Source organism: Macaca fascicularis, chromosome X (assembly GCF_037993035.2).
Source record: "Macaca fascicularis isolate 582-1 chromosome X, T2T-MFA8v1.1".
In the NCBI taxonomy this organism is placed as follows: domain Eukaryota; kingdom Metazoa; phylum Chordata; class Mammalia; order Primates; family Cercopithecidae; genus Macaca; species Macaca fascicularis.
Genome location: NC_088395.1, coordinates 36,400,090 through 36,426,917, shown reverse-complemented (window position 1 = coordinate 36,426,917; position 26,828 = coordinate 36,400,090). Strand labels below are relative to the sequence as shown.

The following is a 26,828-nucleotide window of genomic DNA, read 5'->3' as shown; positions in this document are numbered from 1 at the left end:
TTTCAGTTTGTCTCAATAGACGATGAGGGGAAAAAATCTAACAGGAATCAAGTTTTTTTCTCTCTAAGTATATATTATCATATAAAAGCCTCAAGTTTAAAGGCTGGAAAACACAATTTTGTATTCATGGGTTTTCCTTTGAAAATAATTTTTAAAATATTTATCGAATGCTTACTGTGTGCTAGGCATATGCTAAATGGTTCCTGTTCATCATCTTAATTAACTCTTGCAAGAAACATATGAGTTCATTACTCGTTGGGCCCATTTTAAAGCTGAGGAACCTGGGCTTAGGGAAGGTTGTCTAACTTTGCCTAGATCACACAGTTAGTAAGTGGCAAAGGCATATATATTTCCTTGGCATATAATATGAGAAATTATGATTTAAATTGTTTGAATATCACAAAATATACTACAGAATAAATATAATTTTTGATTGGAAAAATATAAAAATCACTCACATATGAGGGAACTTCAAAAAGTTTATGGAAAACTATAATTAAAACATAAGAATAAAAATTATATAAACTTTATTTCTCAACATAAGCTATATCAAGATCAAGACACTTTTGTAAGTGCTGGTATCAGCCATTTAGTTCATCCCTAAGAAAACTGAGGGTCCTGGAAATTTAACCACATCAAAGCAGTCTTTCTTACATTATTAACTGAAGAAAAATGCTGCCCTTTAAAGATTTTTTTAAGATAAGGGGAAAAAAAGTCAGAAGTCAGAAAGAGTCAAATCCAGACTGTAAGGTAGATGCCTAATGATTTCCTGTTGAAAGTCTCACAAAACTGTCCTTGTCTGATGAGAGGAATGAGCAGGTGCATTGTCATGGTGCAGAAGAACCATCTGGATAAGCTTACGTGAGCATTTTTTTGCTGAAGTTCTGGATAACTTACTCAAAACACTCTCTTAATAAGCAAATGTTATTGTTCTTTGGCCTTCCAGAAAGTCAACAAGTTAAATGCCTTGAGCATCCCAAAAAACTGTTGCCATGACCTTTGCTCTCATATTTTGCTTTAACTGGTCTACTTCCACCTCTTGCTTTAATTTACTTTGTATTCAAGATTTTGCTGGTAAAGCCATGTTTTACCTGTTACAATTATTTGAAGAAATGCTTCAGAATCTTGATCTCATTTGTTTAAAATTTCCATTGAAAGCTCTGATTTTGTTTGCAGCTGATCTGGGTACGACAGTTTTGGCACACATCGAGTAAAAACTTTGTCAACTTTAAGTTTTCAGTCACAATTCTATAAGCTAAACAAATTAAGATGTCTATAGTGTTGGCTATTGTTTTTGCCAGTATCTGTAGGTCCTATTCAATTAGGACTCAAACAGGACGAATTTTTACTCTCAAATTGATGTGCCTGCTACTGTGGACTTCATTTTCAACATCATCTTGTACATTCTTAAAATGAGTTATCCATTTGTAAACTGCTGATTTCTTTGGGTTATTGTTCCCTTAAACTTTCTGTAAAGCATTAATGATTTCACCATTTTTTTTTCACTAAAGCTTCACCGTAAATCTGGTGTTTGCTCTTATTTCAATATTAGCAGAATTCATATTGCTTTCATAGAGTCTCTTCCAAACGATGTCTCAGCCTACTTAGCATCTCAAACTAGGTCCTGTTTAGATACGTTATGTCAAGTTAGTATGAGTTTATTTTGGTGCAAAAAGTATTTTGAAACCCATGAATAGATTTTTTCATAATATGCATTTTCATAAATGTTTTGAAGTACACTTGTCCTTACATAACATTGGATTTGACCTAAAAAGATGGAGCTCAGATACTGCACATTAATCACCTAAACTCTCATCCCTCAGAAAATTGCCAAAAGCCAGTTGACTCCATGCTCCATTGCCTCCAACTGCTAAGGAGATGTACTGTTAAGGAAAATCTCTGTATGGCTGGGATTTCATCAATTTGTGAACCATGGAAGCAAATTAGTTCAGTCAAGAAGTTTTGGTATAAGTATCTTCTCTGTGAACATTGTATTACATAGGATCAAATAAATTTGAATAAAGTTTCGTTTCTCTAATATCATACTACCCTACAAAAATCTATAAAATCACTGAAGCAAGACTATAATGCCCCAAAAAATCTTCCACTAAATTTTCTCTTCCTTCTGTCCCTTTCTTTTTTCCACCCTTCATTTTAAGCTTACTTTTAACCCCTTTTAACCCACTTTCCTTTGTTCTATTGCCCCTTCATTAGGGGACCAAAACAGCAAGGTGGGAAAAACAAAATTACACGGCTGATGAAAAACAGAGGCTGGGGCAAAATGTTAACGCAGTGATGGTTCAGATAGCTATTAAAACCACGTGCTTCTTTCTGATTCATGTAAGAAAAAAGTAATTCATTACATTTCATCAAAATAAAAAACTCCTGCTCTTCAATAGACCTCATGAAGAAAAAAAAGGTAAGCCACAGACTGGAAAAAAGTTTATAAAAACATGTATCTGATAAACGGTTTGTGTCCAGAATATGTATATAAGTATATATATTCACTATATTATATATATACTACATATAAAAACATGTATCTGATAAAGGATTTGTGTACAGAATATGTATATAAGGTATAATTATATATATTCACTATATTATATATACTATATATAATATATATACATACTAGACACAAATCCTTTATCAAATACATGTTTATTGTATCTGATATATATATAATATATAGATATACACACACATAGTAAAATTCTCAAAATTCAACAATAAAAAATAACCCAATGGGGGAGCAACAATAGGTAAAGGATTTTAAAAGGCATTTTAGTAAAGAAGACACATGGATGACAAACAAAGACATGTAAAGATGCTCAGTGGCATTATTCATTATGGAAATGAAAATTTAAACCACACTGTGATAGCAGTATCTACAAATTAAAATGGTTAAAATTAGAATGTGTAACCCTATTAAGTATGGTCAAGAATGTGGAGGAACTGGATTTCTCATACACTGTTGGGAGAAATGGGAAAAGAAACACTATTTGGGAAACTATCTGGCAGTTTCTTTAAACAGTATAAACTCAATTACCATATGATCTAAACATTGCATTCATAAGTTATTTCCTTCAGAGGTATAAAAGCATATGTCCATACAAAGACTTATACATTAATGTTTATAGCAGCTATATTTTTAATTGCCAAAAAATAGGGAAAAAACCAAACGTTTATCAACAGGTAAATGGATAAACAAATTATTGTGGTATATCCTCCATTAAATACGATTCAGCATTAAAAGGAATAAACTATTGATTTATTTATCATGTAGATTGATCTTAGATTAATTATTTTGCACAAAGTAAAACAGCATAAAACTGTGCACACTGTATGATTTCATTTATATACAATGTTTGAAATGCATATGAACTGATTGAAAACAGATAACTGGTTGTCTAAGGCAAGCGTAGCTTAGCATATGAGAGGGAGGGGAAAAGGGATTAAAAATGGGCACAACAAAACTTTTTGGAGTGACAGTTATACTTATTATCTCAATGGCTTCATAGGCATATATATGTGTTAAAATTTCTCAAAGTCTATATATTAAGTATCCACAATTTATTGTATTTCAATTATACAACAATAAAGCTGTTAAAAAATACACTGCATGTTTCAGAAATTATACCCATCCCTCCCAGCAAGCACTGCTCAGCAGTATGATAGGAATTGAGAAATGTTACCTCAAATCCGAAATACTATACAAACAGAGTGCAAAAGTGTAGTTAACAGTCACTTATATGGATCTTTCCAACACTAAGCAATGTCACGTGCAAGAAAATTAACGCAGAATAATGACTGAAGCCACCATATTTATACATCCAGAAGAACTTTAATCTATGTGTCTATCACCTGTATTTGTTTGTATCTATCTATCTAAAATCTCTGTGAGTTGACCTCTCCTCTTAGGTTTTTAAAGTCAAGTATGTCTCATTGGTATCAAATTGAATTGTCTGATCATTTGTTTAGATTCACTACACTTAGGAAGGTGGCTTTCTAAGCCTCTGTGAAAAGTTTTCATTTATTTTTCTTTCATTTTAGTGTAACTTTTATCTATGAATTATTTTTACATGAGCTATAAAATGAATTTTAGTATTAAAAGAAACTTTCGGTCCTTATCCATGCCATAACCACAGGGAGATCACTTTTCACAAAAGCGTAAAGAGTAGTCAGAGTCAAAGGTTTATCAGTATTTGTAACCCTTTTTGAAATACTGACATATTTTAAAAAGATTTAAGAGCCAATTCTTCTGAAGTTTCAGAATTTCTGAAAAATTATCTAATTGAATTAGTAAATTCAATAGTTTATGCTTAAATCCTGACATTTAGAAAAGTATCATTGAAGGGTATTTTAAATTTGAAAAATTTCTAATGAAAAAAATATATTGAAATACTTTACAATAAACTCTTGTATCTGTGATTCTTATGTAACCGCTATATCTGAGATTCTTACGTCTTACATGAGAAAAACCAACAACCTGCCAAATCACATTTTCATTTGACTAAATAACTTACCACAACATACACAAATTCTTTTGATTGAGCAAGCAGGACAGATAGAGAGACAGACAGACAGATATGCACACACACACACACACACACACACACACACACACACACACATACAGAAAGAGAGAAGTTTAATTTTCTTAATAAAAATGCTAAACCTATCTTAGTAGCTCAAAATTCAAAGATAAAGACTTTCTCTAGAATATAATGGGTGGATTCATCAGCCACTAGAACCTTCTTCCTAAAGAAACACAAATTTATATTCAATAGAGCATCTATAGCTTTCACTTCCAGTGAGAATTATTTATCTAATATATAATCAAAAATTACAAGTAAGTGTTGGACCTCGTGGCAAACAAGTTGCAGGAATGTCTTTCCTTCAGCATGACAGAGTGTAGGCAGTCTCAAATTTACTTTTCTTCAAGCAGGTAAATCTTCCTTGTTCTCATATTTTATTGTACTCTTATTATTGCAATACTAAGTAACTTTTAAAATATATTGGGAGGAACTTTATTTTTGAAAATGCATTGCTTCTTCTATTCTTCTATTGTTGACTGGATACCTGCAGTTGTATGCCAGGTGTTGGTCTGGAGGCCAAGGCCAGGCTAGCAATCAGAGGACAGATCATCTTATGTAAAGGCAGAAAATGCTGTATGTGACATCACTTGTAGATCTATTTACACAAATGAATTCATTTCTAGACAATCATGTGAGTACGATTTGGGGATAGAATTAATACTCATCTTGATTTTGGTATCAAGAGTCAGAAAGAAAAGGTCTAGTGCTCACAAATCCTCTAGGGTAACGCCATCATGAACCATCAGAGCACAGGCTACCTGAGAAAGCTAAAATCATAAAAGAAAAGAAAAATGTCCAAAGGACCATGAGAGCATCCAAGAATACCAAACATACGATCTCCACAATGCCTCAAGGTCTTGCTTTTAAAAATCAATCCTGTCACCTAAAAGAACATGAACCACTTTATAGCAAACAATGATTATTTCCAAAGACCAATGACACCTGATCGATTTTGCTTCTACAAGTATGGCAGTCAATATTGGTGATGGCAAAAAGCCAAAAAGATCCAAATTCAGTTTCAACCAAGATATTGATAGCACTCTACCTAGTTTTTTTAATTGAAATAAGCTAGGATAGAGAGGGGACAAAAGAAGTTCCAAATCCCCCATATGCCCATATCATATTTGGAAGTTGTCAAGAGAGGTATATATAATCATTTGGCATTTTTGGCTTTTGCAAATCAAATTAAGAAGGGAACAGTGAGGAGAAAGGAAAACACAGAAAAAGCAAAATTTACATTACATAATATCTCAGCTGTTTCTATGGTACTATGGTCAATAAGTTTCTTTCAACGTCAAAGACTTGGACAAGATGGCTAACTAGACACAGCCAGGAAGAACTTCTCTCACCAAGACAGATCAGAATATTGAGGAATATGGCATGCTTCAAGCAGACTGTCTGAAAGAATGCACTGAGAGAAGTTGAAGAGAGGGCCCAGATGTTAGGACTGAAGGAGGAGGAAGCTGGAAACCATGCATGGGATTGCTGAGTGCCAGGATGCGTTCCAGGCCCTGAACAGCTCCTGAGGAAAGGTGTGGGTCTGACATGTGTAAGCTGCTAGACCTGGAGAGAGAAGGGCTGTCTTTTCCATAGGACCAGGGCGAATCTGATCTGCATGCACCACTGACCTCCAGCCCCTCCCAGAGTTCCTGCCAGGCCATGCCTACACCCAGTGCAGCCTCAGCTACCCTACCAAAAGGTTTTCTGCCAGCATCTACCATCATAGCACTTTAACTATATCCTCCTGTCACCCCGCTGGAGCACTTTTGCTGACAACCTCCCACCAGAAGGCATTTGCCTGCAACCTCACCACTGTCCCTATGGGTCACAATCAGCTGCAGCACCACCACTGTCCCACCAAAGTACTTTCTGCCCATGGCATCCCCTGCTAGAAGGGTTCCCACCCACAGTGCTCATGCCAGAGCACCTCCTACAAATAGTGCCCATGCTGTGCCCACTGGAGCACTTCCAGCCCATGGCCCCCTACCTCTCCAAGTACTTCCTTCTGGTGTCACCTGTAGCACTCTGCCACCCCTGTCACACTGTGTCCCACCAGTGGTGCCACCATCAACCCAGCCCGAGTGCATCCCACCCATGGCATCCCTGCTGGAGAGACTCTCACCTGTGGCACCCCCAAGTCCCCACCAGAGTACTTCTTACCCATAGTGCTGCCACTACCCCCACTGGAGCATTTACACCTACCGTGCCCCCACCATTCCCTATGGAGTGCTGTTGCCAATAATCTGGTAGTGCCTCAGCTCCTCCATCCAAGTTGGGGCTTAACCTCAAGGGAACAGTGGACAAAGCCATGGACCAAGTACCAGCCACTCTATGGATAGAGCACATAGCCCAGCAATGTGGAATTAAGCACTGGCCCTCTGAAAGCATCCAGAAACTGAGTCATTCAACTATACACAACTTGCACCACAGTCACACCTTCAAGGGCAATAATGACCATAAAAATATAAAGCCCATCCAAATGACAGCAATTTCAAATGATAAAGGAACATCAGCCCTCACAGATGGAAAGAACCAGCACAGAACTCTGGAAACTCTAAAAGTCACAATATCTTTTTGCCTCTAAAAAAAAAAAAAAAAAAAAATTCACACTATCTTCCCAGAAATGGTTCTTAACCAGATTGAAATGGCTGAAATGTCAGACATAGAATTCAAAATCTAGAGGGCAAGAAAGCACATCAAGATATAAGAGACAAAGAAAAGACCTTCAATAAAATTCATCATCACTTCACATTCAAAACCCTCAACAAATTTCTCACCGAAGGAACAAACCTCAAAATAATAAAACCATGTACAACAAATCTATAGTCAATATCATACTGAATGGGCAAAAGTTGGAAATATCCACCTTGAGAATTGGAACAAGAAAAGGATGTCCACTCACACTACTCCTCTTCAACACAATACTGGAAGTCCTAGCCAGAGCAATCAAACAAGATAAAGAAATAAAGGGCATTCAAATCAGAAGAGAGGATGTCAAACAATCTCTTCACAGACAGTATGATTCTATACTCAGAAAACTCACAGACACCACCAGAAGGCTTCCAGAACTGATAAATGACATCAGTAAATTTTCAGGATACAAAATCAATGCACAAAAATCAGTAGCATTTCTACACATGGAAAATGTCCTAATTCAGGGCCAAATCAAGAACAGAGTCCTTTCTATAAAAGGCACAAAAAGTATAAACTGCCTAGAAATACAGCTTACCAAGGAGGTGAAAAATGACTACAATGAGAATTACAAAACACTGCTGAAAGAAATCACGGGACATCACAAATGAAAAAACATTCCATGCTCATGCATAGGAAGAATCAGTCTTATTAAAATGGCCAAATGTTCCAAAGAAATTTACAGATCCAATGTTATTTCTGTGAAACTATCAACAACATTTTTCACAGAATTAGAAATAAAAATTATTTAAAAGTTCATATGGAGTCAAAAAAGTGCCCAAATAGTCAAAGCAATCCTAAGCAAAAAGAAGAAAGCCAAAGGTGGGAGAGATGGAGCAAGATGGCAGAATAGAAGGCTCCACTGATTATCTCCCCTGCAACAACATCATTTTAACACTTATCGGCACAGAAAAAATACCTTCATAAAAACCAAAAATCAGGTGTGCCCTCATAGTACCTGGCATTATATTTGTGAAAGAGGCATTGAAGAAACAGAAAAAAAAATAGTCTTGAATCTCCAATGCCACCCCTCACCCACCCCACAGCAATGGTGGCAGTGAGCAGAGAGCATCTCTGGGTGCTGGAGGAGGAAAAGCACAGCAATTGTGGGGCATTTAACTCAGTGCTTTTCTGTGAGAGCAGAAAGGAAAACCAGACCAAAATCAGCTGATGACCACCCACAGCGGGAGCATTTAAACCAGCCCTAGCTAGAGTGGAATTGTCAATCCCAGTGGTCTGAACTTGAGTTCCTACAAACCTTGCAACTAAGGGCTAAACTGTGCTGTGTCTATAAATAAACTGGAAAGACAGTATAGGCTATAAAGACTGCAATCCTTAACCGAACCCTAGATCTAGCCCAGAGACAATGGACTAGGGGGTGTACATGACCTACTGAGACACCAACTGGGTGAGGGAGAGCTGGCATCACCGAAGTCCTAACCCCAGGCTGCATAGCCGGTAGCTCCAGAAGAGACCCCTTCCTTCCCCTTGAGGAAAGGAGAGGGAAGACTGGGGAGGACTTTGTCTTGCATTTTGGATAGCAGCTCAGCCACAGCAGGATAAGGCATTAGTCAATGTTGTGAGGACTCCATTCTAGGCCCTAGCTCGCAGACGACATTTCCAGACACACACTTGGTCAGAAGGGAACCAGATACATTGGAGGGAAGCACACAGTCCTGGCAGCATTTGTCACACGCTAACTGAAGAGTCCTTGGGCCCTGAATAACCAGCAGTAATACCCAGGTGCTACATCAAGGGCCTTGGGTGAGCCTCTGAGACTTGCTGGCTTCAGGTGAGACTCAGCACATCACCAGTTGTGGTGGCTACAGGGTGGCTGCTTGAGAAAAATAGAGCGAAAAGTAAAAGGGACATCATCTTGCACCTTAGGTACCAGCATGGCCACAGGGGCTCTTGGCGTCCTTCATTTCAGGACTTGTCTACTGGATGACGTTTCTGGATCTGCCCTGGGCAAGAGGAGAGCCCACTGCCCTGAAGGGTGAGTCCCAGGTCAGGCAGCATTCACCACAAGCTGACTTGAGAGTCCTTGGGCTTTAAAGGAACATTGACTGTCATTTGGCAGTATTCCTCATGGCCTGCAGCGGTTTTAGCTACAGGGTGGGGCTCCTCTGCCTTTGGAAAGATAGTTATTGGCCTTAAAGGGAAGGTAAACAAAGAACTATGGGTAGAAAGTTTATTCAAAGGATAAAAATGGAGAACTTCCCAAACCTAGAGAAAGATATGACTATCCACATTCAAGAATATTATAGAAACCAAGCAGTTTTAACTCAAAGAAGACTATCTCAAGGCATTTAATAATCAAACTCCCAAAGGTCAAGGATAAAGGAAGGATCCTAAAAGCAGCAGGAGAAGAGAAAAAAATAACATACAATGGAGCTCCTATGTGTCTGACAGCAGACATTTCAGTGGAAATTTTATAGGCCAGAAGACAATGGCAAATTAAAAATATTCTGCACAGTAAAAGAAACTTATCAACAAAGTGAAGTGACAGTTCACAGAATGGGAGAACACATTTGCAAACTACACATCAGACAAGGGATTAATCAGACAAGGGACCAGAATATATAAGAAGCTCAAACAAATCTATAAAAAAACTAATAATCTGATAAAAATGGGAGAAATATTTGAATAAATACATCTCAAAAGACATATAAATGGCAAACAGGCATGTAAAAAAGTTCTCAACATTATTGATCATCAGAGAAATGCAAATCAAAACTACAATGAGATATCATCTCACTCTGGGCAACATGGCTTATATTCAAAAGGCAGGCAATAACAAATGCTGGCGAGGATGTGGAGAAAGGGGAACCCTCATATACTGTTGGGAATATAAATTAGTACAACCATTGTGAAGAACAGTTTAGAGGTTCCTTAAAAAATGAAAAATAGATATACCGTATGATCCAGTAATCCCACCGCTGAGTATATACCCCTAAGAAAGGAAATCAATATATCAAAGAGATAGCTATACCCCCATGTTTGTTGCAGCACTGTTCACAATATTTCAGACTTGGAAGCAACCTAAGTGTACATCAACAGATGAATACATAAAGAAAACGTGTACATATACACAATGGAGTATGATTTAGCCATAAAAAAGAATGAGATCCTGTCATTTGTAATAACATATATACAACTGGAGATTGTTACGTTAAGTGAAATAAGCCAGGCACAGAAAGACAAACATTGCATTTTCTTACTTATTTGTGGATCTAAAAATCAAAACAATTGAATTTATGGTGATAGAGAATAGAAGGACTGTTACCAGAGGCTGGGAAGGGTAGTGGGGGGTTGGTGGGAGGTAGGAATGGTTAATTGGCACAATAAAAATAGAAGAAATGAATAAGACCTACTATCTGATAGCACAACAGGGTGACTATAGATAATAATAACTTAATTGTACAGTTTAAAATAACTAAAAGATTGTAATTGGATTGTTTGTAACACAAATAATAGATGCTTGGGAGAATGGATATCCCATTCTCCATGATGTAGTTCATATTGCATGCATGCCTTTATCAAAACATCTCATACACCCCACAAATACATACAACTACTATGTACCCACAAAAGTGTTAATTGTCACTGACAGCCCTAGTAGTTGGTATATTTTCCTCAATTTTAGAGTTTTAACTAGTCTTTCGTAAAAGGCAGCAAGTCATTCAGAATTGGCATAATTAGTTTTGATAAAACATAGTCAATTTCAATTTCCTGTTCTATAGAAAGCAGTGAGTTCTACTACTTCTGAGAAGAAACACATAAGAAACCACAAACTGTGAAACATCGTTGAATTCGGAATGTTTATAACTACCACAAAGCCCCTGGTCTGTGAATCAAACTCTTAAAGTTATTGGAATAGACTTACAAAAATTTAAATAATTATTGAAATATTGTAACAACTGATCTTTTCTTATATGTTGGCAAATATTCAGTTGTTTGAGCTCCACCGTCAAATAACTTTTGCCAGTCCAGACACCACAGCCCCTCACCCAGAACTCTTGGAACCTCCCAGCAATTTAGCAGCTACTCAAGTGTTAACACATAAAATATCAGGATGCCTCAGGACCTAGATCAGGTATCCTTTCTGGTTAGTCAGTGTTGGGATAGAGGTTTGTTAATTATTTTGAATATTACCACTATATCTAAATATGAATACCATGTAGCTCCTTCTTCCCAGGAATTCACATCTGGTGGTGGAAATTGGTATCTGTAAATCATCTCAATTAAGGTATGCTTTGATATATCTAAAGTTTAATCATAGCATTGGGGAGCCTGATGGAAGGAAATATTAATCCCAACATATAAGAAAAGATCAGTTGTTACAATATTTCAATAAGCAAAGCACAATTAGTTGAATGTCAGCTTTGTTCATAACTACTGTGTTTATTAAGGCTTTCCAAATTACAGGTCTTTATTAAATAATTATTATATAATCAAGAACAGAATTGAAAATGAACACAAAATTTTAAAAAAGTATCTGATACATACACACATGTGTGTACACATGCATGCACACATACATGGAGAGAGTTCTGTAACCAGCAAAAGCAGGAAAATTCTCATATGTGTGAAATTTTTATAATCTAGTTTTCTTTATATCACTTCAGATTAATTAGCAGCTGTTCAGAAGCAATTGTATTTATACCGTTTAATCTATAGTTTAAGCCTTCCAATAGTAATATCAATAAAAATTAGAGCTTTTACAGGCTGTTTTTTTCCAAAGCATAATGGGACAATTAATTTAACTCTAAGGCACGGCCCTGGGAAGAGCTAATGTGATCACGTCTTGTAAATATTTTTCAAAATTATGAATCCTGTAAAATGGTTTGTATAGCCAGAAACATTAACCTAATTCATCCTCACTTAACAATGTATCCTGAGCTGCATTTAACTTCACCAAATACGTTCTAAATTCTTTCAAACCAACATGTTAATAGTCCATATCTGAATAGTAAAAATGTGTATTGAAATATTGTGGTGTCACAAAAGCTGCTACAACAACAACAGAAAAGATTACAGAAAGGAAAGACTTGCCAAATCTAATTATTTAATTTTTCGTAAGTCTATTCCAACAACTTTAAGAGTTTGATTCACAGACCAGGGGCTTTGTGGTAGTTATAAACCTTCCGAGTTCAATGATGTTTCACTGTTTGTGGTTTCTTATGTGCTTCTTCTCAGAAGTAGTAGAACTCACTGCTTTCTATAGAACAGGAAATTGAAATTGACTATGTTTTATTGAAACTACGCCAATTCTGAATGACTTGCTGCCTTTTACGAAAGACTAGTTAAAACTCTAAAATTAAGGAAAATATACCAACTACTAGGACTGTCAGTGACAATTAAAATGAAAACTAAAATTTAAATTTCTTTAAATCAATTCACTTCTTATGGATTACCTAAAAAATAGTAAAATATGTTACTTTATTGAAATGTTCGGACTAGAGACATTATAGCTCAAATCTACCTATCAAATGAGGACTTGTTAATGGGGTTTGTAAATCCAAACATCTCAAAAACAAGGGGCAGATTTCGGAAGATGCTAACAATTTTTGCTGTGTTGGCATTTGAGGTTAAGCACACTAGAAGCAGGGAGTGGGGATGGGCGGCTGTTTCCTCCTACATAAATTCTATTACAGTGGTAATAATTGGATCATTGTGGTTGGCACTCTGAAATTTCCCTTCTGCTTTTTAATAGCATAGGCATCCAGTATGCTCTCTGCACTTTCTTCTTTGCAGCAGCTCTCTATCACTTCTATACCAGACATAAACCCTTCCCTCAAACACTTTGTTGAGGTAAGCAGGGATGAAAGGCTAGTACATCTAAGGAGCAGTAGACACCACTACATACGTAAGTATAGAAAGAATATGTGTATATGTATATACTTTCTACACTTCTAAAGTTGTATCCACTTACCTACATTATCAGAATTTCCTCAACAGTATCCAACTACCATAGGGAATTTAATTTTCTCTCAAATAGGACAACTTATTCCTTTGATGAATCACAATCCCTCAGTACTAGCTATTACTCTTCTATCACTTCTTACTCCTCTCCCTTCAAAAAGTAACAGGAACACCTCTCCCTCCTATTCCCATGTAAGTAGTTCTGTTCAGGGACCATTGGGGAAATCTCCATAAATAAATACTTTATTGCACACAAGGGAAGATAAAGGAAAAAAAATTCACATATATCAAACCTTTCATTTATTTTTCATGTATCAAGTAAATGCATGTGAATGTTTTTATGATATCCAGTCCTGTAAATAAACATTCTCTTAAAATGTCATTGGGTATAACTATTTTAAAGTATTTATCACATTTTAAATGTAAATACCCTTAATTAAATATTTTCATTTATAGAAATTTGTTTCACAAATAAGTTTGAAGAAATGGCCAAGATAATACAGCACTAGACATAAAATGTATGCATCAAAGACCTGATTATTTAGAAAGCTAATGACTGAAATTTAAAACTAAATTTTCTTCTGAGTCATTTAATAGAAAGAGGAAATACAAATTGCATTTCTATTTTGTCTCATCATATTTCCATCCTAGTGTAGTAGGAAAATGACTAATATTTTATTAATGGATTTTATACCTTTCAATATACCACGTTTCCAAGGGCGCACATTAATCAGGTATAGAATTTCTTTATAAGGGTATACGGTAATTTGTGGATTTCCCCACACTATCGGAAGATCTGCAGTTACCTATAAAAGATAATTCAAAAACAAGAATTATGTAGTATCAACATAAAATATTTTTCTATGCTTTAGTACATTACACTACATGAAATTACTGTAACAAGTTAAAGCATAGAACAAACTGAAATTTAATTTAAATACTCCCAATAAAAATTATTCACTTTTTTAAAAAACAGCAAGACAGAAAAATTCTACATCCACTAGAAGAGAAATCTAAGAACAAATCTATTTAAAAATGGAACAAAGGAAATTATTCTTACAAAACAAAAAATGCTTATATTCTGTTACTACTTATATCAAGATCATTGATGCTTAGAAAGTCTGAATAGCTCTCATCGACCATGCACAATTGTCTTTAGGCAGTTTGATATACAAAAGAGATGAACCATTTCAATAAATTTCTACATCAGTATTAATAAAACAAACAAAAAATATTTAAGCAGCATTTGACCACACCTTGGCTAAACCTAACTTTCAGTTTCCTGGGTGCTTATATCTTCCTACTCCCCACTGCTCAGGGAAACAATAATCTACTTTGTGTCTCTACATATGAGCCTATTATGAACAATTATTAGTAATGAAATTAAACAGTACGATGTGGACTTTTATCACTGACTTTTTTATTTAGCATACTTTTAAAAACTTTTTCATACTCTTAATGGATGAGAAATTATATATATTTATAATGTACAACATGATGTTTTGGTATACGTATACATTGTGAAATGGCTAAATCAAACTAATTAATCTATGCATTATCTCACATAGTTATTATTTTTTGTGGTGAACAAAATAAATCTATTCTCTCAGCTCTTTTCAAGAATACGTTGTTATAATTATCGTAACCATGTTGTACACTAGATCTAATAATTCTCTTCAACTTACTTCTTCTATCTAACTGAAATTTTGTGTCCTTTGATTCACATCTTTCCAGCAACTCCTCTCATCAGCCCCTGATAACCACCATTCTACTCTCCACTACCATGAACTGAACTTTTTTCGATTCTACATATAATTGAGATGATGCAGTATTTGCTTTTCTGTACCTGGCTTACTCCACTCAAATAATGGCCTCCAGGTTCATCCATGTCACAAATGACAGGATTTCCTTCTGTTTTAAGACTGAATAGTATTTCATTGTGTGTTTATCACATTTTCTTTATCCATTCGTTTGTTGATGGACACAGGTTCAGTCCATATCTTGGCTATTGTGAATAATGCCGCAATGAACATGAAAGTGCAGATAATTTTTTGACATAGAGATTTCAACTCTTTTCAATATATACCCAGCAGTGGGGCAGTGGAATTACAGAATCATATGATAGTTATATTTTTAATTTTGGGAGAAACTTTATAATGTTTATCGTAATGGCTGTACTAATTTATACTCTCACCAACTGTTTAAAAGAGTTTTCCTTTATCTACATACAGAAATAAGGATGCTTTTGATGCATGAAACTTGAAATCAGAAGGTTAGAGGAATCAAAGGACCAGATAAGTAATAATCAAGGTTTGATTATCACTTGATAATCCAATGTTAAGGAATTAATGTCAAGGAAACAAGAAATGTAGAATAATATAAAATAAAGGGTGAATAGCATTAAGAAGGTAGGTCAACAGTGTCAAACTTCACATGTTACTGGCCTTGAGTTCACAGAGGTCACAGCAAAGGAAACAATCAATGAAATGAAAGGCAACCTGACGAATGGGCAAAATATTTGCAAATTACATAGGTGATATGAGGATAATAGTTAAAATGTATTGCTGCTGATAAAGACACACCTAAGACTGGGTACTTTATAAAGAAAAATCTTTTTAATGGACACACAGCTCCATGTGGCTGGGGAGGCCTCACTATCATGGTGGAAGGTAAAAGATATGTCTTACATGGTGGTAAGCCAGAGAGAACATGTGCAGGGGAACTTCCCTTTATAAAACCATCAGATCTCATGAGACTCATTCATTATCACGAGGACAGCATGGGAAAAACCAGTCCACATGATTCAATTACCTCCTACCAGGTCCCACCCATGACACATGGGAATTATGGGAGCTACAATTCAAGACGAGATTTGGGTGGGGATACAGCCAAACCATATCATAAAATATAAGGAAAACACAACTCAAAAGAAAAAAAACCAGACATTAAAATCCAGATATCCCTATAAAAAAATGGGCAAAGGACTAGATTTTGATTTTGAAGGTAAGAGATGGCACTGAAAAATTTCAGCCAGACATGAAAAGATAAGAGTTTCCTTTAGAATATTAATTCCATTTGCAATCTAGCAAAGAAAGAAGAGGAAAACCAAGGCACATATTTATCAGGGTTACAAAAAAAAAAAAAGAGTAAACCCAGAGAATTTACAAACTTCTGTAGTCCCCTCTAAAACTGAATTCAGGCACTTATAATGGGTAGATATTTGAAGCTTCTTTTGAGGATCCTATTGAGCAAATAACTATTTGTAGATAATTGTAGGAGTGAGTGGAAAATGTTATTTAAAGATTGGTTTAAACAAACCAAGTGAGGATGGAAGAGTATAATGCTTCATAAAAAATAAGGATATAGGCCAGGCACAGTGGCTCATGCCTGTAATCCAATCACTTTGGGAGGTGAAGGTGGGTGGATAACTTCAGGCCAGGTGTTTGATACCAGCCTGTCCAACATGGTGGAACCCCATCTCTACAAAAAATATAAAAAGTAGCTGGGCGTGGTGGCACATGCCTATAATCCCAGCTACTTGAGAGGCTGAGACACAAGATTCACTTGAACCCAGGAGGTGGAGGTTGCAGTGAGCCAAGATCATACCACTGCCCTCCAACTTGAGCAACAGACCAAAAAAAAAACAAAAAACAAAAAACAAAAAACAAAAAATAAATAAGTAAAAGGATGTAAACAATTATGCATTCCTTAATATTTCCACTATTATTCACACTGGTAAATGATAGGCTACAGTTCTGAAATTTTGTTTTGCCTACAGATTTCACATTAAAATTTTAAAAGATGTTTGTAAATATTTTTGAAAACACCTTTTATTATCATGCACAATTTTTTCAATGAAAAGCACATGACTCAAATAAGTAGATTTTAATGTGCTTCATAGTTATATAAATATAAGACTTATTTCATCCTAATTCAACTTTATAATTGAAATGATATTTAAAAGCTGTTGAACTAATAACAGGTAGGATTGTAAACATCTTATGTGACATTGTTTCATCTGATTAAGTAAAACTAAATGTTTAAAAAATTGTTTGTAATTATTATAGTTCATGTGATTCACCATATTCAGAAGAAAACATTTTCACACTAAAAATAAATGCTTACCTTAAATGTTAGGGAAGTATTTGTCAAATTAGGCAATGTTATATGTTTTTGTGTCACATTCCCCACTTGACATTCCACAGTAATGTGTTCCAAGGCTGAAGGTTTTTTTCCAACCCCTTTTATGTCAAAGATGTGCTCCATACCATCTACTTCATTTTGTAGAATAAGTTTACCCTATGAGAAACCAGACACATTTGAGGTCTATAGGAGTCATAGTTAAATGTTAAACAACCTCTGCTATCTTATTAATCTTGTATCTGGTTAATAAAATGAGCTTGTAGAGAGGTGTTAGCCATTGACTTTTTCAATACACAAATAAATGCTTCTACCGAACACATAAAGACAAATTTCTGGTGAAAAGTCATTTATTTCTCATTACCCTCTCTAACTTACAGAATGTATATAGGCATTCTCATACACAGCAATTATATGCATGTCTACTTCCATGTAAAAGAAATATTGTCTTAAGAAAGTATTTTCTGATATACCAATTTCTTTAATGAACAGGAAGGAAAAGTAATTATCTTACTTTGTTCAGCATGTTGTATAAAATTAATTTGAATGCTAGTATTCACAGACAAAAATATTGTTATGTTCATGATGTTTATGCTTCATATTAAAACATGTATTAAAGTTTTAAGTAAAAATAGTCAAATACATGGAAAATATTAACTTTTCTGCTAGGAAGTTGTACTATCAATTAAAAGACTAATGTCATACATTAGTTTACTGACTAATGATACTATTAATTAATACTGGGGAAAATATCAATGAGTTCATACCGTAATGACACATTCAAAAATAGGTTTGAATGTGAGAGGATACTGCACAATTTCACCTGGTCCAACATGTAAATCAATAGGTCCATAAAACCATTCTCCTTCTATAGTAACTTGAAATGTCCGTTTATCGTTTGTTTGATTTTTCTAAAGCATGAAAAAGGTACAAAAATATTAGAGGGATGATATTGATGAAATTGAATTACATATGAATTCTTGGTGTTTTTTATAACATTATATATTGTATTTTTAATTGTATTTCCTAGGAATCACTATTGGAGAGTCATATTTGTTAAGAATAAATATCAAAAATGTAAACATAAGGCATAATGATGACTATATGTTCTTTCTATGTCACATAAGAGCACTGCCTAATTGATCTATCAAAGGATTATTCAATATCTAAAGAAATTTCCCTTTGTCTCACTTATTAATTGCCACTAAAATGATAAAATGGCCTTAGAGGACACACTTTACTCCTAATTCGAGGTAATAACAGGCATTCTAACTGGCAGATTGCTCACATAGCAAAGATTATATATCTCGTCAGAACAAAATTTTGTGCTTCAGATTGACTTTTGTCATGTCTTTAATAATTAGACAAACAAATAAACCAAAAAAGGCAATTTATCCCTCTAAAAAGCCAAAGTTCTTTACAATTACCTTACCTTCTTTTACACTATATTGTCACTCTGGCTAATAAGTAGCCAAGCTACAGCCAGTCGTTGCTCTCAGTGCCTCTGAACCCATCTTAACCAAGTATTAGATCACAACAGAAATTAGAGTAGAATGACCTGAGAGTCCATAACTCTGCTTTGTGAAGCAAGAATGAATTTAATGATACATTAAGGACATTGGAGTTAATTGTTTTAAGCAAAAAGATCCAGCAGAAGTGATTGATGAGATGAGTAACAGAATAACATTTATATTTAGGAAGAGATTCTGACATAAATATGAAGAAATAATTGACAGCAGATATGACGATCAGAAATTTGTAACAGTTCAAGATGAGACATCTGGAGGACTTTGACACAGTGGCAATATGAATAAAGAAAGGTACCAAAAAAGTTTATACATACTATTGGAATATTCTGAGTAAGGGCTTCAAATGCTGGTGTTTCAAACTCAAATTTGGCCTCTGGTTGTTCTTGATTCACAATACCTTCAACATAATAGGCACGCACATCATACCTTGATTTCAATAAAATTTTACAAGGATAGCGTCCAGGATGGAGAGGAAGAAATTGCAAAGGAAGTGGTACAGATCCATCTGAAGCTATCAAAATAATTTTAAAACAGTTCATTTAAAATCCTATAAAACCTAAAATTCATCTTAGTAAGCAATATTTAATATTATTATATTAAATTGTACTACATAACCTAAAATAGGTTTCGCTGGGATAACACACTACCTCTAAATCTCCAGGGCTTACCATGCAAGCTTATTTTTCAATTAGAGTATATATACTGAACTGGTCAGAGAACAGTCTGCTCCTCAAAGTCACTCAGGACTCCCTACTGTGAAAGATACTACCATCTTGCAGTTGTACCATAACAAACATCTCTGTTCTTTGGCTGAGAGGTCAGGGGAAAAGGAATGGCTGGAAGTTTGCTCAAAGACTTTTCAGTTTTCAGCTCAAAATCAATATGCACATTACATTTAACTGGCAAGACCAAGCTATGTGACTCTACCTACTTGAAAGGGGGCTGAGATATAAGGAAATATATGCAATATTAGATGGGCTTTACTGTCTGCCACATTTCTATGACTTAGAGGTGCTCTGTCTCACAGCAATCAAAATAATTTGCAACTTGGCTAGCAGATAGAAATAATTTTTTCATAGTTAATAACCAATGGAACCAGAAAGGGGCATGTGTAATTAACACTTCTCATAACACCCTGTTATAATATTTATCTTAAGTTAATAGCTAATTTTACTTCCTATGCTAGGTGAGCTATCTAGTCTCATTCTTTCCTTTCGGGCAACACCACTTTTTCTCTGAAGGTCACCATTTTCTTAGCTTCCATAAAGTGAGAAAATAGTTATAAAAATTTGGCAACCCGAAAGTAGAAGGCAGTATAAGAACATAATACAAATTTCATGGTTAATGCCAAAATATTTAAATAGTCAACGAACAACAAATGATTTTAAAAACGTCTGACGCCTAATTCTGTGGAAGGAAGTTCTCTGAAACCAAGAAAACAAATCAAGCATATCAATCAATGGACCAGACACATATTATGACATTAAATGGCTATAATTTTAATTCTTTTGCAGTGAACACTTCAAATGTGAAAGGTGGCACGTTGTTTTCAAATACAATGAAATTTATATGCCAAGATATGCAAGAACATTTATACACAAGAGCATTATACACAAGAACATTAACTACCCTAAATCCTTTATCAAACAAGAGTTTATGTGTGTGTGTTATAAAGTATACATTATGTAATGTTATATATTATACCTTACATTATTATATAGCATATATTCCATGTCTATGTTGCTATATGTAATACAGTATATATAATGTATAATGTTACATTTAATAGTACATATTAAAACATGCTGATAATGGGTAACATTTGAAATTTGTATTACATCAACAAGTCCAAGAGCATCAGCTGGTCTGAGGAAAAAACAGTTACTAATCTCAAAGGCTCTCAGAATGTTATTTTTGTTCCATCCTAGTCAAGTATAAACCTAATTTTAGAATACATTTTTTTCTTGGCAAAAAGGACTTCAGGCACATTTTATTATCTGTTGTTAATCGACTAGTTTTATCCTGAGAGAGGTATTTAGGTTGTGGCAATTTCAATAGAACAAATCAGCATGGAAAATTATTTGTTGTTTTAATAACAGGCATAAAGAGAACTTATTTTGTTTCTTGGATGAACAGAATAAAATAAAAATATTTAGAATATGTAATTTAAATAGAATTCTATTCGTTTAGATTTATTTTATTTGAATGAGAATTAAACTGTTCAGAAAATTTTGAGAATTGCAGAATATCTACTGTTTTCATCAACGATAAAAAACGTCTAGCTCTTTAATGCTACACAATCATTGCAACGCACAAGTTCAAGTATAAAATTTCTGTCAAGAGCTTTATGTTATACATTTCTGTTTCCAAAAAAGATGTTCATTTACTAATGATTGCTGAGCCTGAAAGTTAAAGCCAAAGACATTCTTAAGTGTACATTTTCCAACTCATGAAATGTTTATGAGCAAGCACCTTAAGGACTACACAATGTCAGCCCCTCTCCCTTACAAATCCAAAAGGAAACCCATTAGAATAGTGGAATTTGTGGAAATTATAGTTTTAATTTTGATGATGTATTTATAAATCAATATCTGTTTCATTTTTAAATATCCAAAATAATTTTATTAAGTTGTATCAGAAACATAAATAGGGGTGATATATATTACAAATAAGAGATTTTAAAACTTCTGGGTTAAGATATTTAATTGACAGTATTTGGGTCCCCGTCAGATGTAAACTAGCAGAGGCAGAAACCATTTTGATCTTCAGAAATCTGGAAATTTTACTGGACACATTGTGCCATCATATCATAATGGGACATGTTTTCTTAAACTTATTTCCAATTCTGGACTGTAGCAAATGCTGTCCATGCCTTGACATGTCCCCTTTAAGTATGCCTTAAAGGGCATGGATTTATGGATACCTGTGACTTCCTCCTTAGAAAGTTCTCTCTAAACAAAGAATGGTACTCAGTTCTCACATAGATCATCCAGATGTGGTAGTAAAAGCCTGCAGGAGCAGTTCCAAACCCAAAATTGATCAAAATTGGTAAATAACAAACGAATAAAAAAACCTGTTTTCTTGCCCTTTGGTTAGAAGAACTCTGAGGCGAATTTGACACCAATTTCCAGAGGCCCCCAGTGGGACTGAGCCCCAATTGCCTGCGATGATAACCTGTTCATTAAAACCCCCGGAATTGGTTTCTTCTCTTTGCAGTCTCTCACTCCCCTACCTATGCTTTGAGATCACCTCTCAAACTACTTGCTCTCAAGACCAGATCTCAGAGTCTGCTGTTGGAATTACCCAGCTTAACACGTGCCCTAAGTCCCAGGATACAGAGGTTCCTGTCCTGGTCTCATGCTTTCTAGGGCCTTACTCTGATCCTCCTCCGGCATTGCCTCTCTGCACATGCAAGAAATACATGGGTCCAATGGGGCAGATCTATATAGATCCCAGCACCACCCATGGTTCAAGTTCATGAGACATTATAATTCACAATCCATAGTTCCTTGATCCTGTTTACAGTGCTTTCACAAGACTCTTCCCTAGGTCAGTCCTCCTGGTAGAAGACTCCTAGAACTGTGCAGTAACTAAGAGGTCACTATTAGGAGGGTATGGACCAAGAGTAAGTGTGTGGGCTGACATATCCACATGTTTAAACATAAGAACCATTAGAGTGCATGTTAGAGTTGAAAGACAGAAGAGAATGGTGTGGGCACCTGACTAGCACCCAGCTACCCTGTGCTGTCATTTTCTAGTGCAAAACTCTGAGGAGTCCAAAAATTCTAAATTCAAACTTGGTCTTCAAGGTTCTTATAAAGTTAGATTTGTTAAAATGTATTTTACATAGAATAATAGAATGTATTCTATTTTGAAATGTGTTGGTTTGATTTGTAAGTTTTTAAAATGTAGACATATGTTATGTGGGCTTCCATTTGAACTCTTGACTTGGCCATAACAAATGTTAGGGACTATCTGGATCTGTCCCTTTCATCCCTACTCAATTTAGATGTAGTTAACCTGTATCTTTTCCTTACAAGTGTGGCAACTGTCAGGATTCTATATTTAAAGATAACTGAATATATGTAAATTTACTGAAAAATTACAATTACTGAAGAAAATAAAGAAACATAAAGAAAGAATTTCTTGAAGTAAAGACTACATCATTTGATTTAACTTTGGTTATTGTAAGAAATCAGTGCTATCTACAGTTTTTCAAATAACCCATAAAAATATACTATGTGGCCGGGCGCGGTGGCTCAAGCCTGTAATCCCAGCACTTTGGGAGGCCGAGACGGGCGGATCACGAGGTCAGGAGATCGAGACCATCCTGGTTAACATAGGTGAAACCCCGTCTCTACTAAAAATACAAAAAACTAGCCGGGCGAAGTGGTGGGTGCCTGTAGTCCCAGCTACTCGGGAGACTGAGGCAGGAGAATGGCGTGAACCCGAGAGGAGGAGCTTGCAGTGAGCTGAGATCCGGCCACTGCACTCCAGCCTGGGTGACAGAGCAAGACTCTGTCTCAAAAAAAAAAAATATATATATCTATATACTATGTTCAGATCCTAGAATAGGTCATAGTTGGAACAAAAGATCAATACCATTGTTTTGTTCAGCTACAACTGCATAACAAACTACCCAAAAACTTAGTGATTTAAAGCAACAACCATTCATTTGCTCATAATTCTGTGGCCTGAGCTCATTTGGGACAGCTTATCATCTCCACATGGTACTACCTGGATATTTTGACCTGTATATATCCTGGGTACTGACTGTGGTCTTTGGATCTCTGCTGGGAATTCTGTCCTTGAGCACTCTAATCCTGTATGAGATGAGCCCAATCATTTTTCATAGAGTATATAAGAATTACCAGCAGCAAAAAAGAGATTAATGTAAAAGAAGCTATCAAATATCTGCCTCTTTCCCATTCCTAAATGATCCTTTGTCCAAAGCAAGTCACGTGGCCACAACCAGGTCAATGAGGAAAGGGAGACTATACAAAACCTGTGTATAGGCAGATATGATCAACTTGGGCTTTTACTGTAATAATCTACAATGCACTAATGCAGAGAAAGATACATGTATAAAACTTGTGACTTGAAAAAGATAAAATCAACTGAGAGTTAAAAACCCTCTTTTTTCAGTTTTGGTTCCAATTCTACATTGTGAGACCTTAAGCAAACAACTTAAGGTTTCTTATAAACTCAACTTCTTTTTTTTTTTCCTTTCATTTTTCAACCACAAGTTTATTTTCTAAATTTACTACATATATTTTTAATACCAGAAAAGGGTTTATTTCCCCCCATGGATACAAGGTAGTCCCTCCCAGATATTTTTGGCATGTGATTTTAAAACTGAAAGCCATCTAAAAATAGTTGTGAAAGCTAAGATATAAGCATTATTTTAATATCCTCCCAACTATTTAAGAACATCGATTTTTTAAACAATTTTTAACTTTATAATTTTTTAAATTTTAGCTTTTATTTTAGATACAGGGAGGTACATGTGTTGAATTTTTACATGGGATATTGGACCCAGGTAGTGGGTATAGTACCCAGTAAGTAGTTTATCAACCCGCACACTCCTCCAAACTTCTTAATCTCTTTCAATGAGTGGGATTTGATTAATAGCTTTCAAAAAATTTTATTTTCTGGCTTAGATGTACTGTGTATGAACAATATTTAACATTGAATTAACATATAAAACAAAGGAAACTGGAGATCTGGTTGAAGTAGAATGAGGAGCTAGAAGTTCCCATTTACTTCCATGGCCTCACTATAGAGAAGCCAAAGCACTTCAGAAGAATTTTGGGGCTTCATAGAATATAATTTGATTAACTAATTTATTAGACTTGTTTGTGCCTTAGTGGTCATAATTGTATAAAAACACATCAAACATATGGAAGAGATTAAGTAATATAGTAAGTTGAACACTGCCTTCTATAGTTGTTTTTGGTATATTATTAACAAACAGTAATCAGAGCTTTTAATTCAGAAAATGAATAATCAAGAATGAATAATTATATTTACTACATGTACATATATAATTGTATAATATTTATTATAAGAAAATGTGAATAATTATATTTTAGAGAATTTTTTGGTCTATTTGTTAATCACATCACCACCTACTACTAAAAACTCTTAATGTAGGCTTTTTTTCTATTGTATAAGTCAAAAGACTAACTTACCTGCTCTCTTAGGCCATTCTCGCATTGCTATAAAGAAATACCTGAGACTGGGAAACTTATTTAACTAAAAAAAAATTTAATTTTCTCATGGTTCTGCAAGCTATAAAGGAAACATGGAAGTATCTGCTTGGTTTCTGGGGAGGACTCAGGAAACTTACAATCATGGCAGAAGACAAAGCAGGAGCAGGCATCTTACATGGCAGGAACACGGGTAAGAGAAGAGAGTAGGGGGAGGTACTATACACTTTTAAACAACTAGACCTCACTAGAATTCACTCACTATCCTGAGTACAGCATCAAGAGTATGGTGCTAAACCATTCATGTGAAACCACCCCTAAGATCCAATCACCTCCTACTAGTTCCCACTTCCAATATGGTGATTACAATTTGAAATTACATTTGAGCAGGGACACAAATCCAAACCATATCACAAGTACAGTGAACTTTTTCCCATTTTAGTTATTATATTTTTGTAGGCACATGAGTATCTGAATCACAAATACTCTAGAAAAGTAAGTGATTGATTGTGTGCTAACAACTGCTCATTACTGTTTCTTCTTTAATAAAAATATGAAATGCAGCCATAGACATTAAAAAGAGAATTTAGCAGTTAAAAAATTGACAGTTTATTTTGTAAAAAATTTCTATTAGTAGAAATTTTGTTTAATATGGTTCACTCAGAAAAAAAAATTCTAAAATGGACTAGCTGCTTAAATTGTTATATTTATTATAATATTCAATAAAATAATAATTTAAAATAAAAACCTATACTTACTATTGACAAATTCAATATTTTAAATATTGGTTAAAATTGATTTTATTATTTAAAAAGAAGTTGAACTACTTTTCCCTTTCTATCACCAAGGAGATTTAAAATAATATAATACTTAGGGGGTAAAAGACAAAGAGTGATAGGAAGAGACAGGGGAAAGGAAAAGGAAAGAAAGGAAGAAAGGAAGAAAAAAGGAGGATAAATCTAAAGGAGAGGGGAAGTAGGAATTGAGGAAGGAAAATGAAAAGTATTTGGAATGCTAAAAGAATGTCATATGACCCTTTTTACCTGACCAACCTCAAATGCCTGAGAGCACTGGACTTGCCTTCCCATGAAGTTTGTAAGTATCTGCCAGAAGGGCAGACTGGTATGCAGTTCCCTGAATGATTTTACTGAAAAGTTGTAAGTGCACATTCTCCCAGGTACCCTAAAGCACAGGGAAAGAAGGTCATAGACAGATACCAGAGTGCTGTAGTATGTAAATGGCAAGGATGGCCAATCATTATCAGCACAGCCAAGCTAGCCTTAAGAGCTACAGGAAAACTTACTAATTTTGTTGTTTAAGTCTAGTAGGGCTTTATTAACCTTCTGTCTGCTTGATCTGCCAATTACTGAGAGAGGTCTAATAAGATCTTCCACTGTAATTTAGAATTTGTTCATTTCTCTTTTTACATTAATTGATTTTGGCTTTATACATTTCGAGAATATGTGTTTAGGTATAAATAATTTCAAAGTTTCGTCTCTAAGTTGGACTTTTCCCTTTTTAAATTAAGTAATACATTTATTTACCATAAAGTCTACTTGTTTTCATATTAATATATCTATGCCAGCTATTTTATGATTAGTAAATACCTGGTATAGGTTTTTTGATATTTTACCAGGAAATTTTATAAACAGTATAAAGCTACATTTAAATATCACCTTTTATAATTTAGTCTGTTCATGTTTATTGTAATTAATGATATATTTGTGTTTATT

The 26,828-nt window shown here is 34.9% G+C and overlaps 1 protein-coding gene across 1 annotated transcript in view; it reads right to left on the bottom strand.

Moving 5' to 3' along the window:
• CFAP47 (cilia and flagella associated protein 47) overlaps nt 1-26,828 on the bottom strand; it is a 429,680-nt gene that overhangs the window by 139,073 nt on the left and 263,779 nt on the right. The window contains exons 46-49 of the mRNA XM_015443631.3: nt 19,201-19,397; nt 18,125-18,268; nt 17,343-17,516; nt 13,912-14,023 (exon numbers count right to left, since the gene is read on the bottom strand). Of these exons, the coding sequence (XP_015299117.3) occupies nt 13,912-14,023; nt 17,343-17,516; nt 18,125-18,268; nt 19,201-19,397 (627 nt within the window). The remainder of the gene's footprint in view (nt 1-13,911; nt 14,024-17,342; nt 17,517-18,124; nt 18,269-19,200; nt 19,398-26,828) is intronic.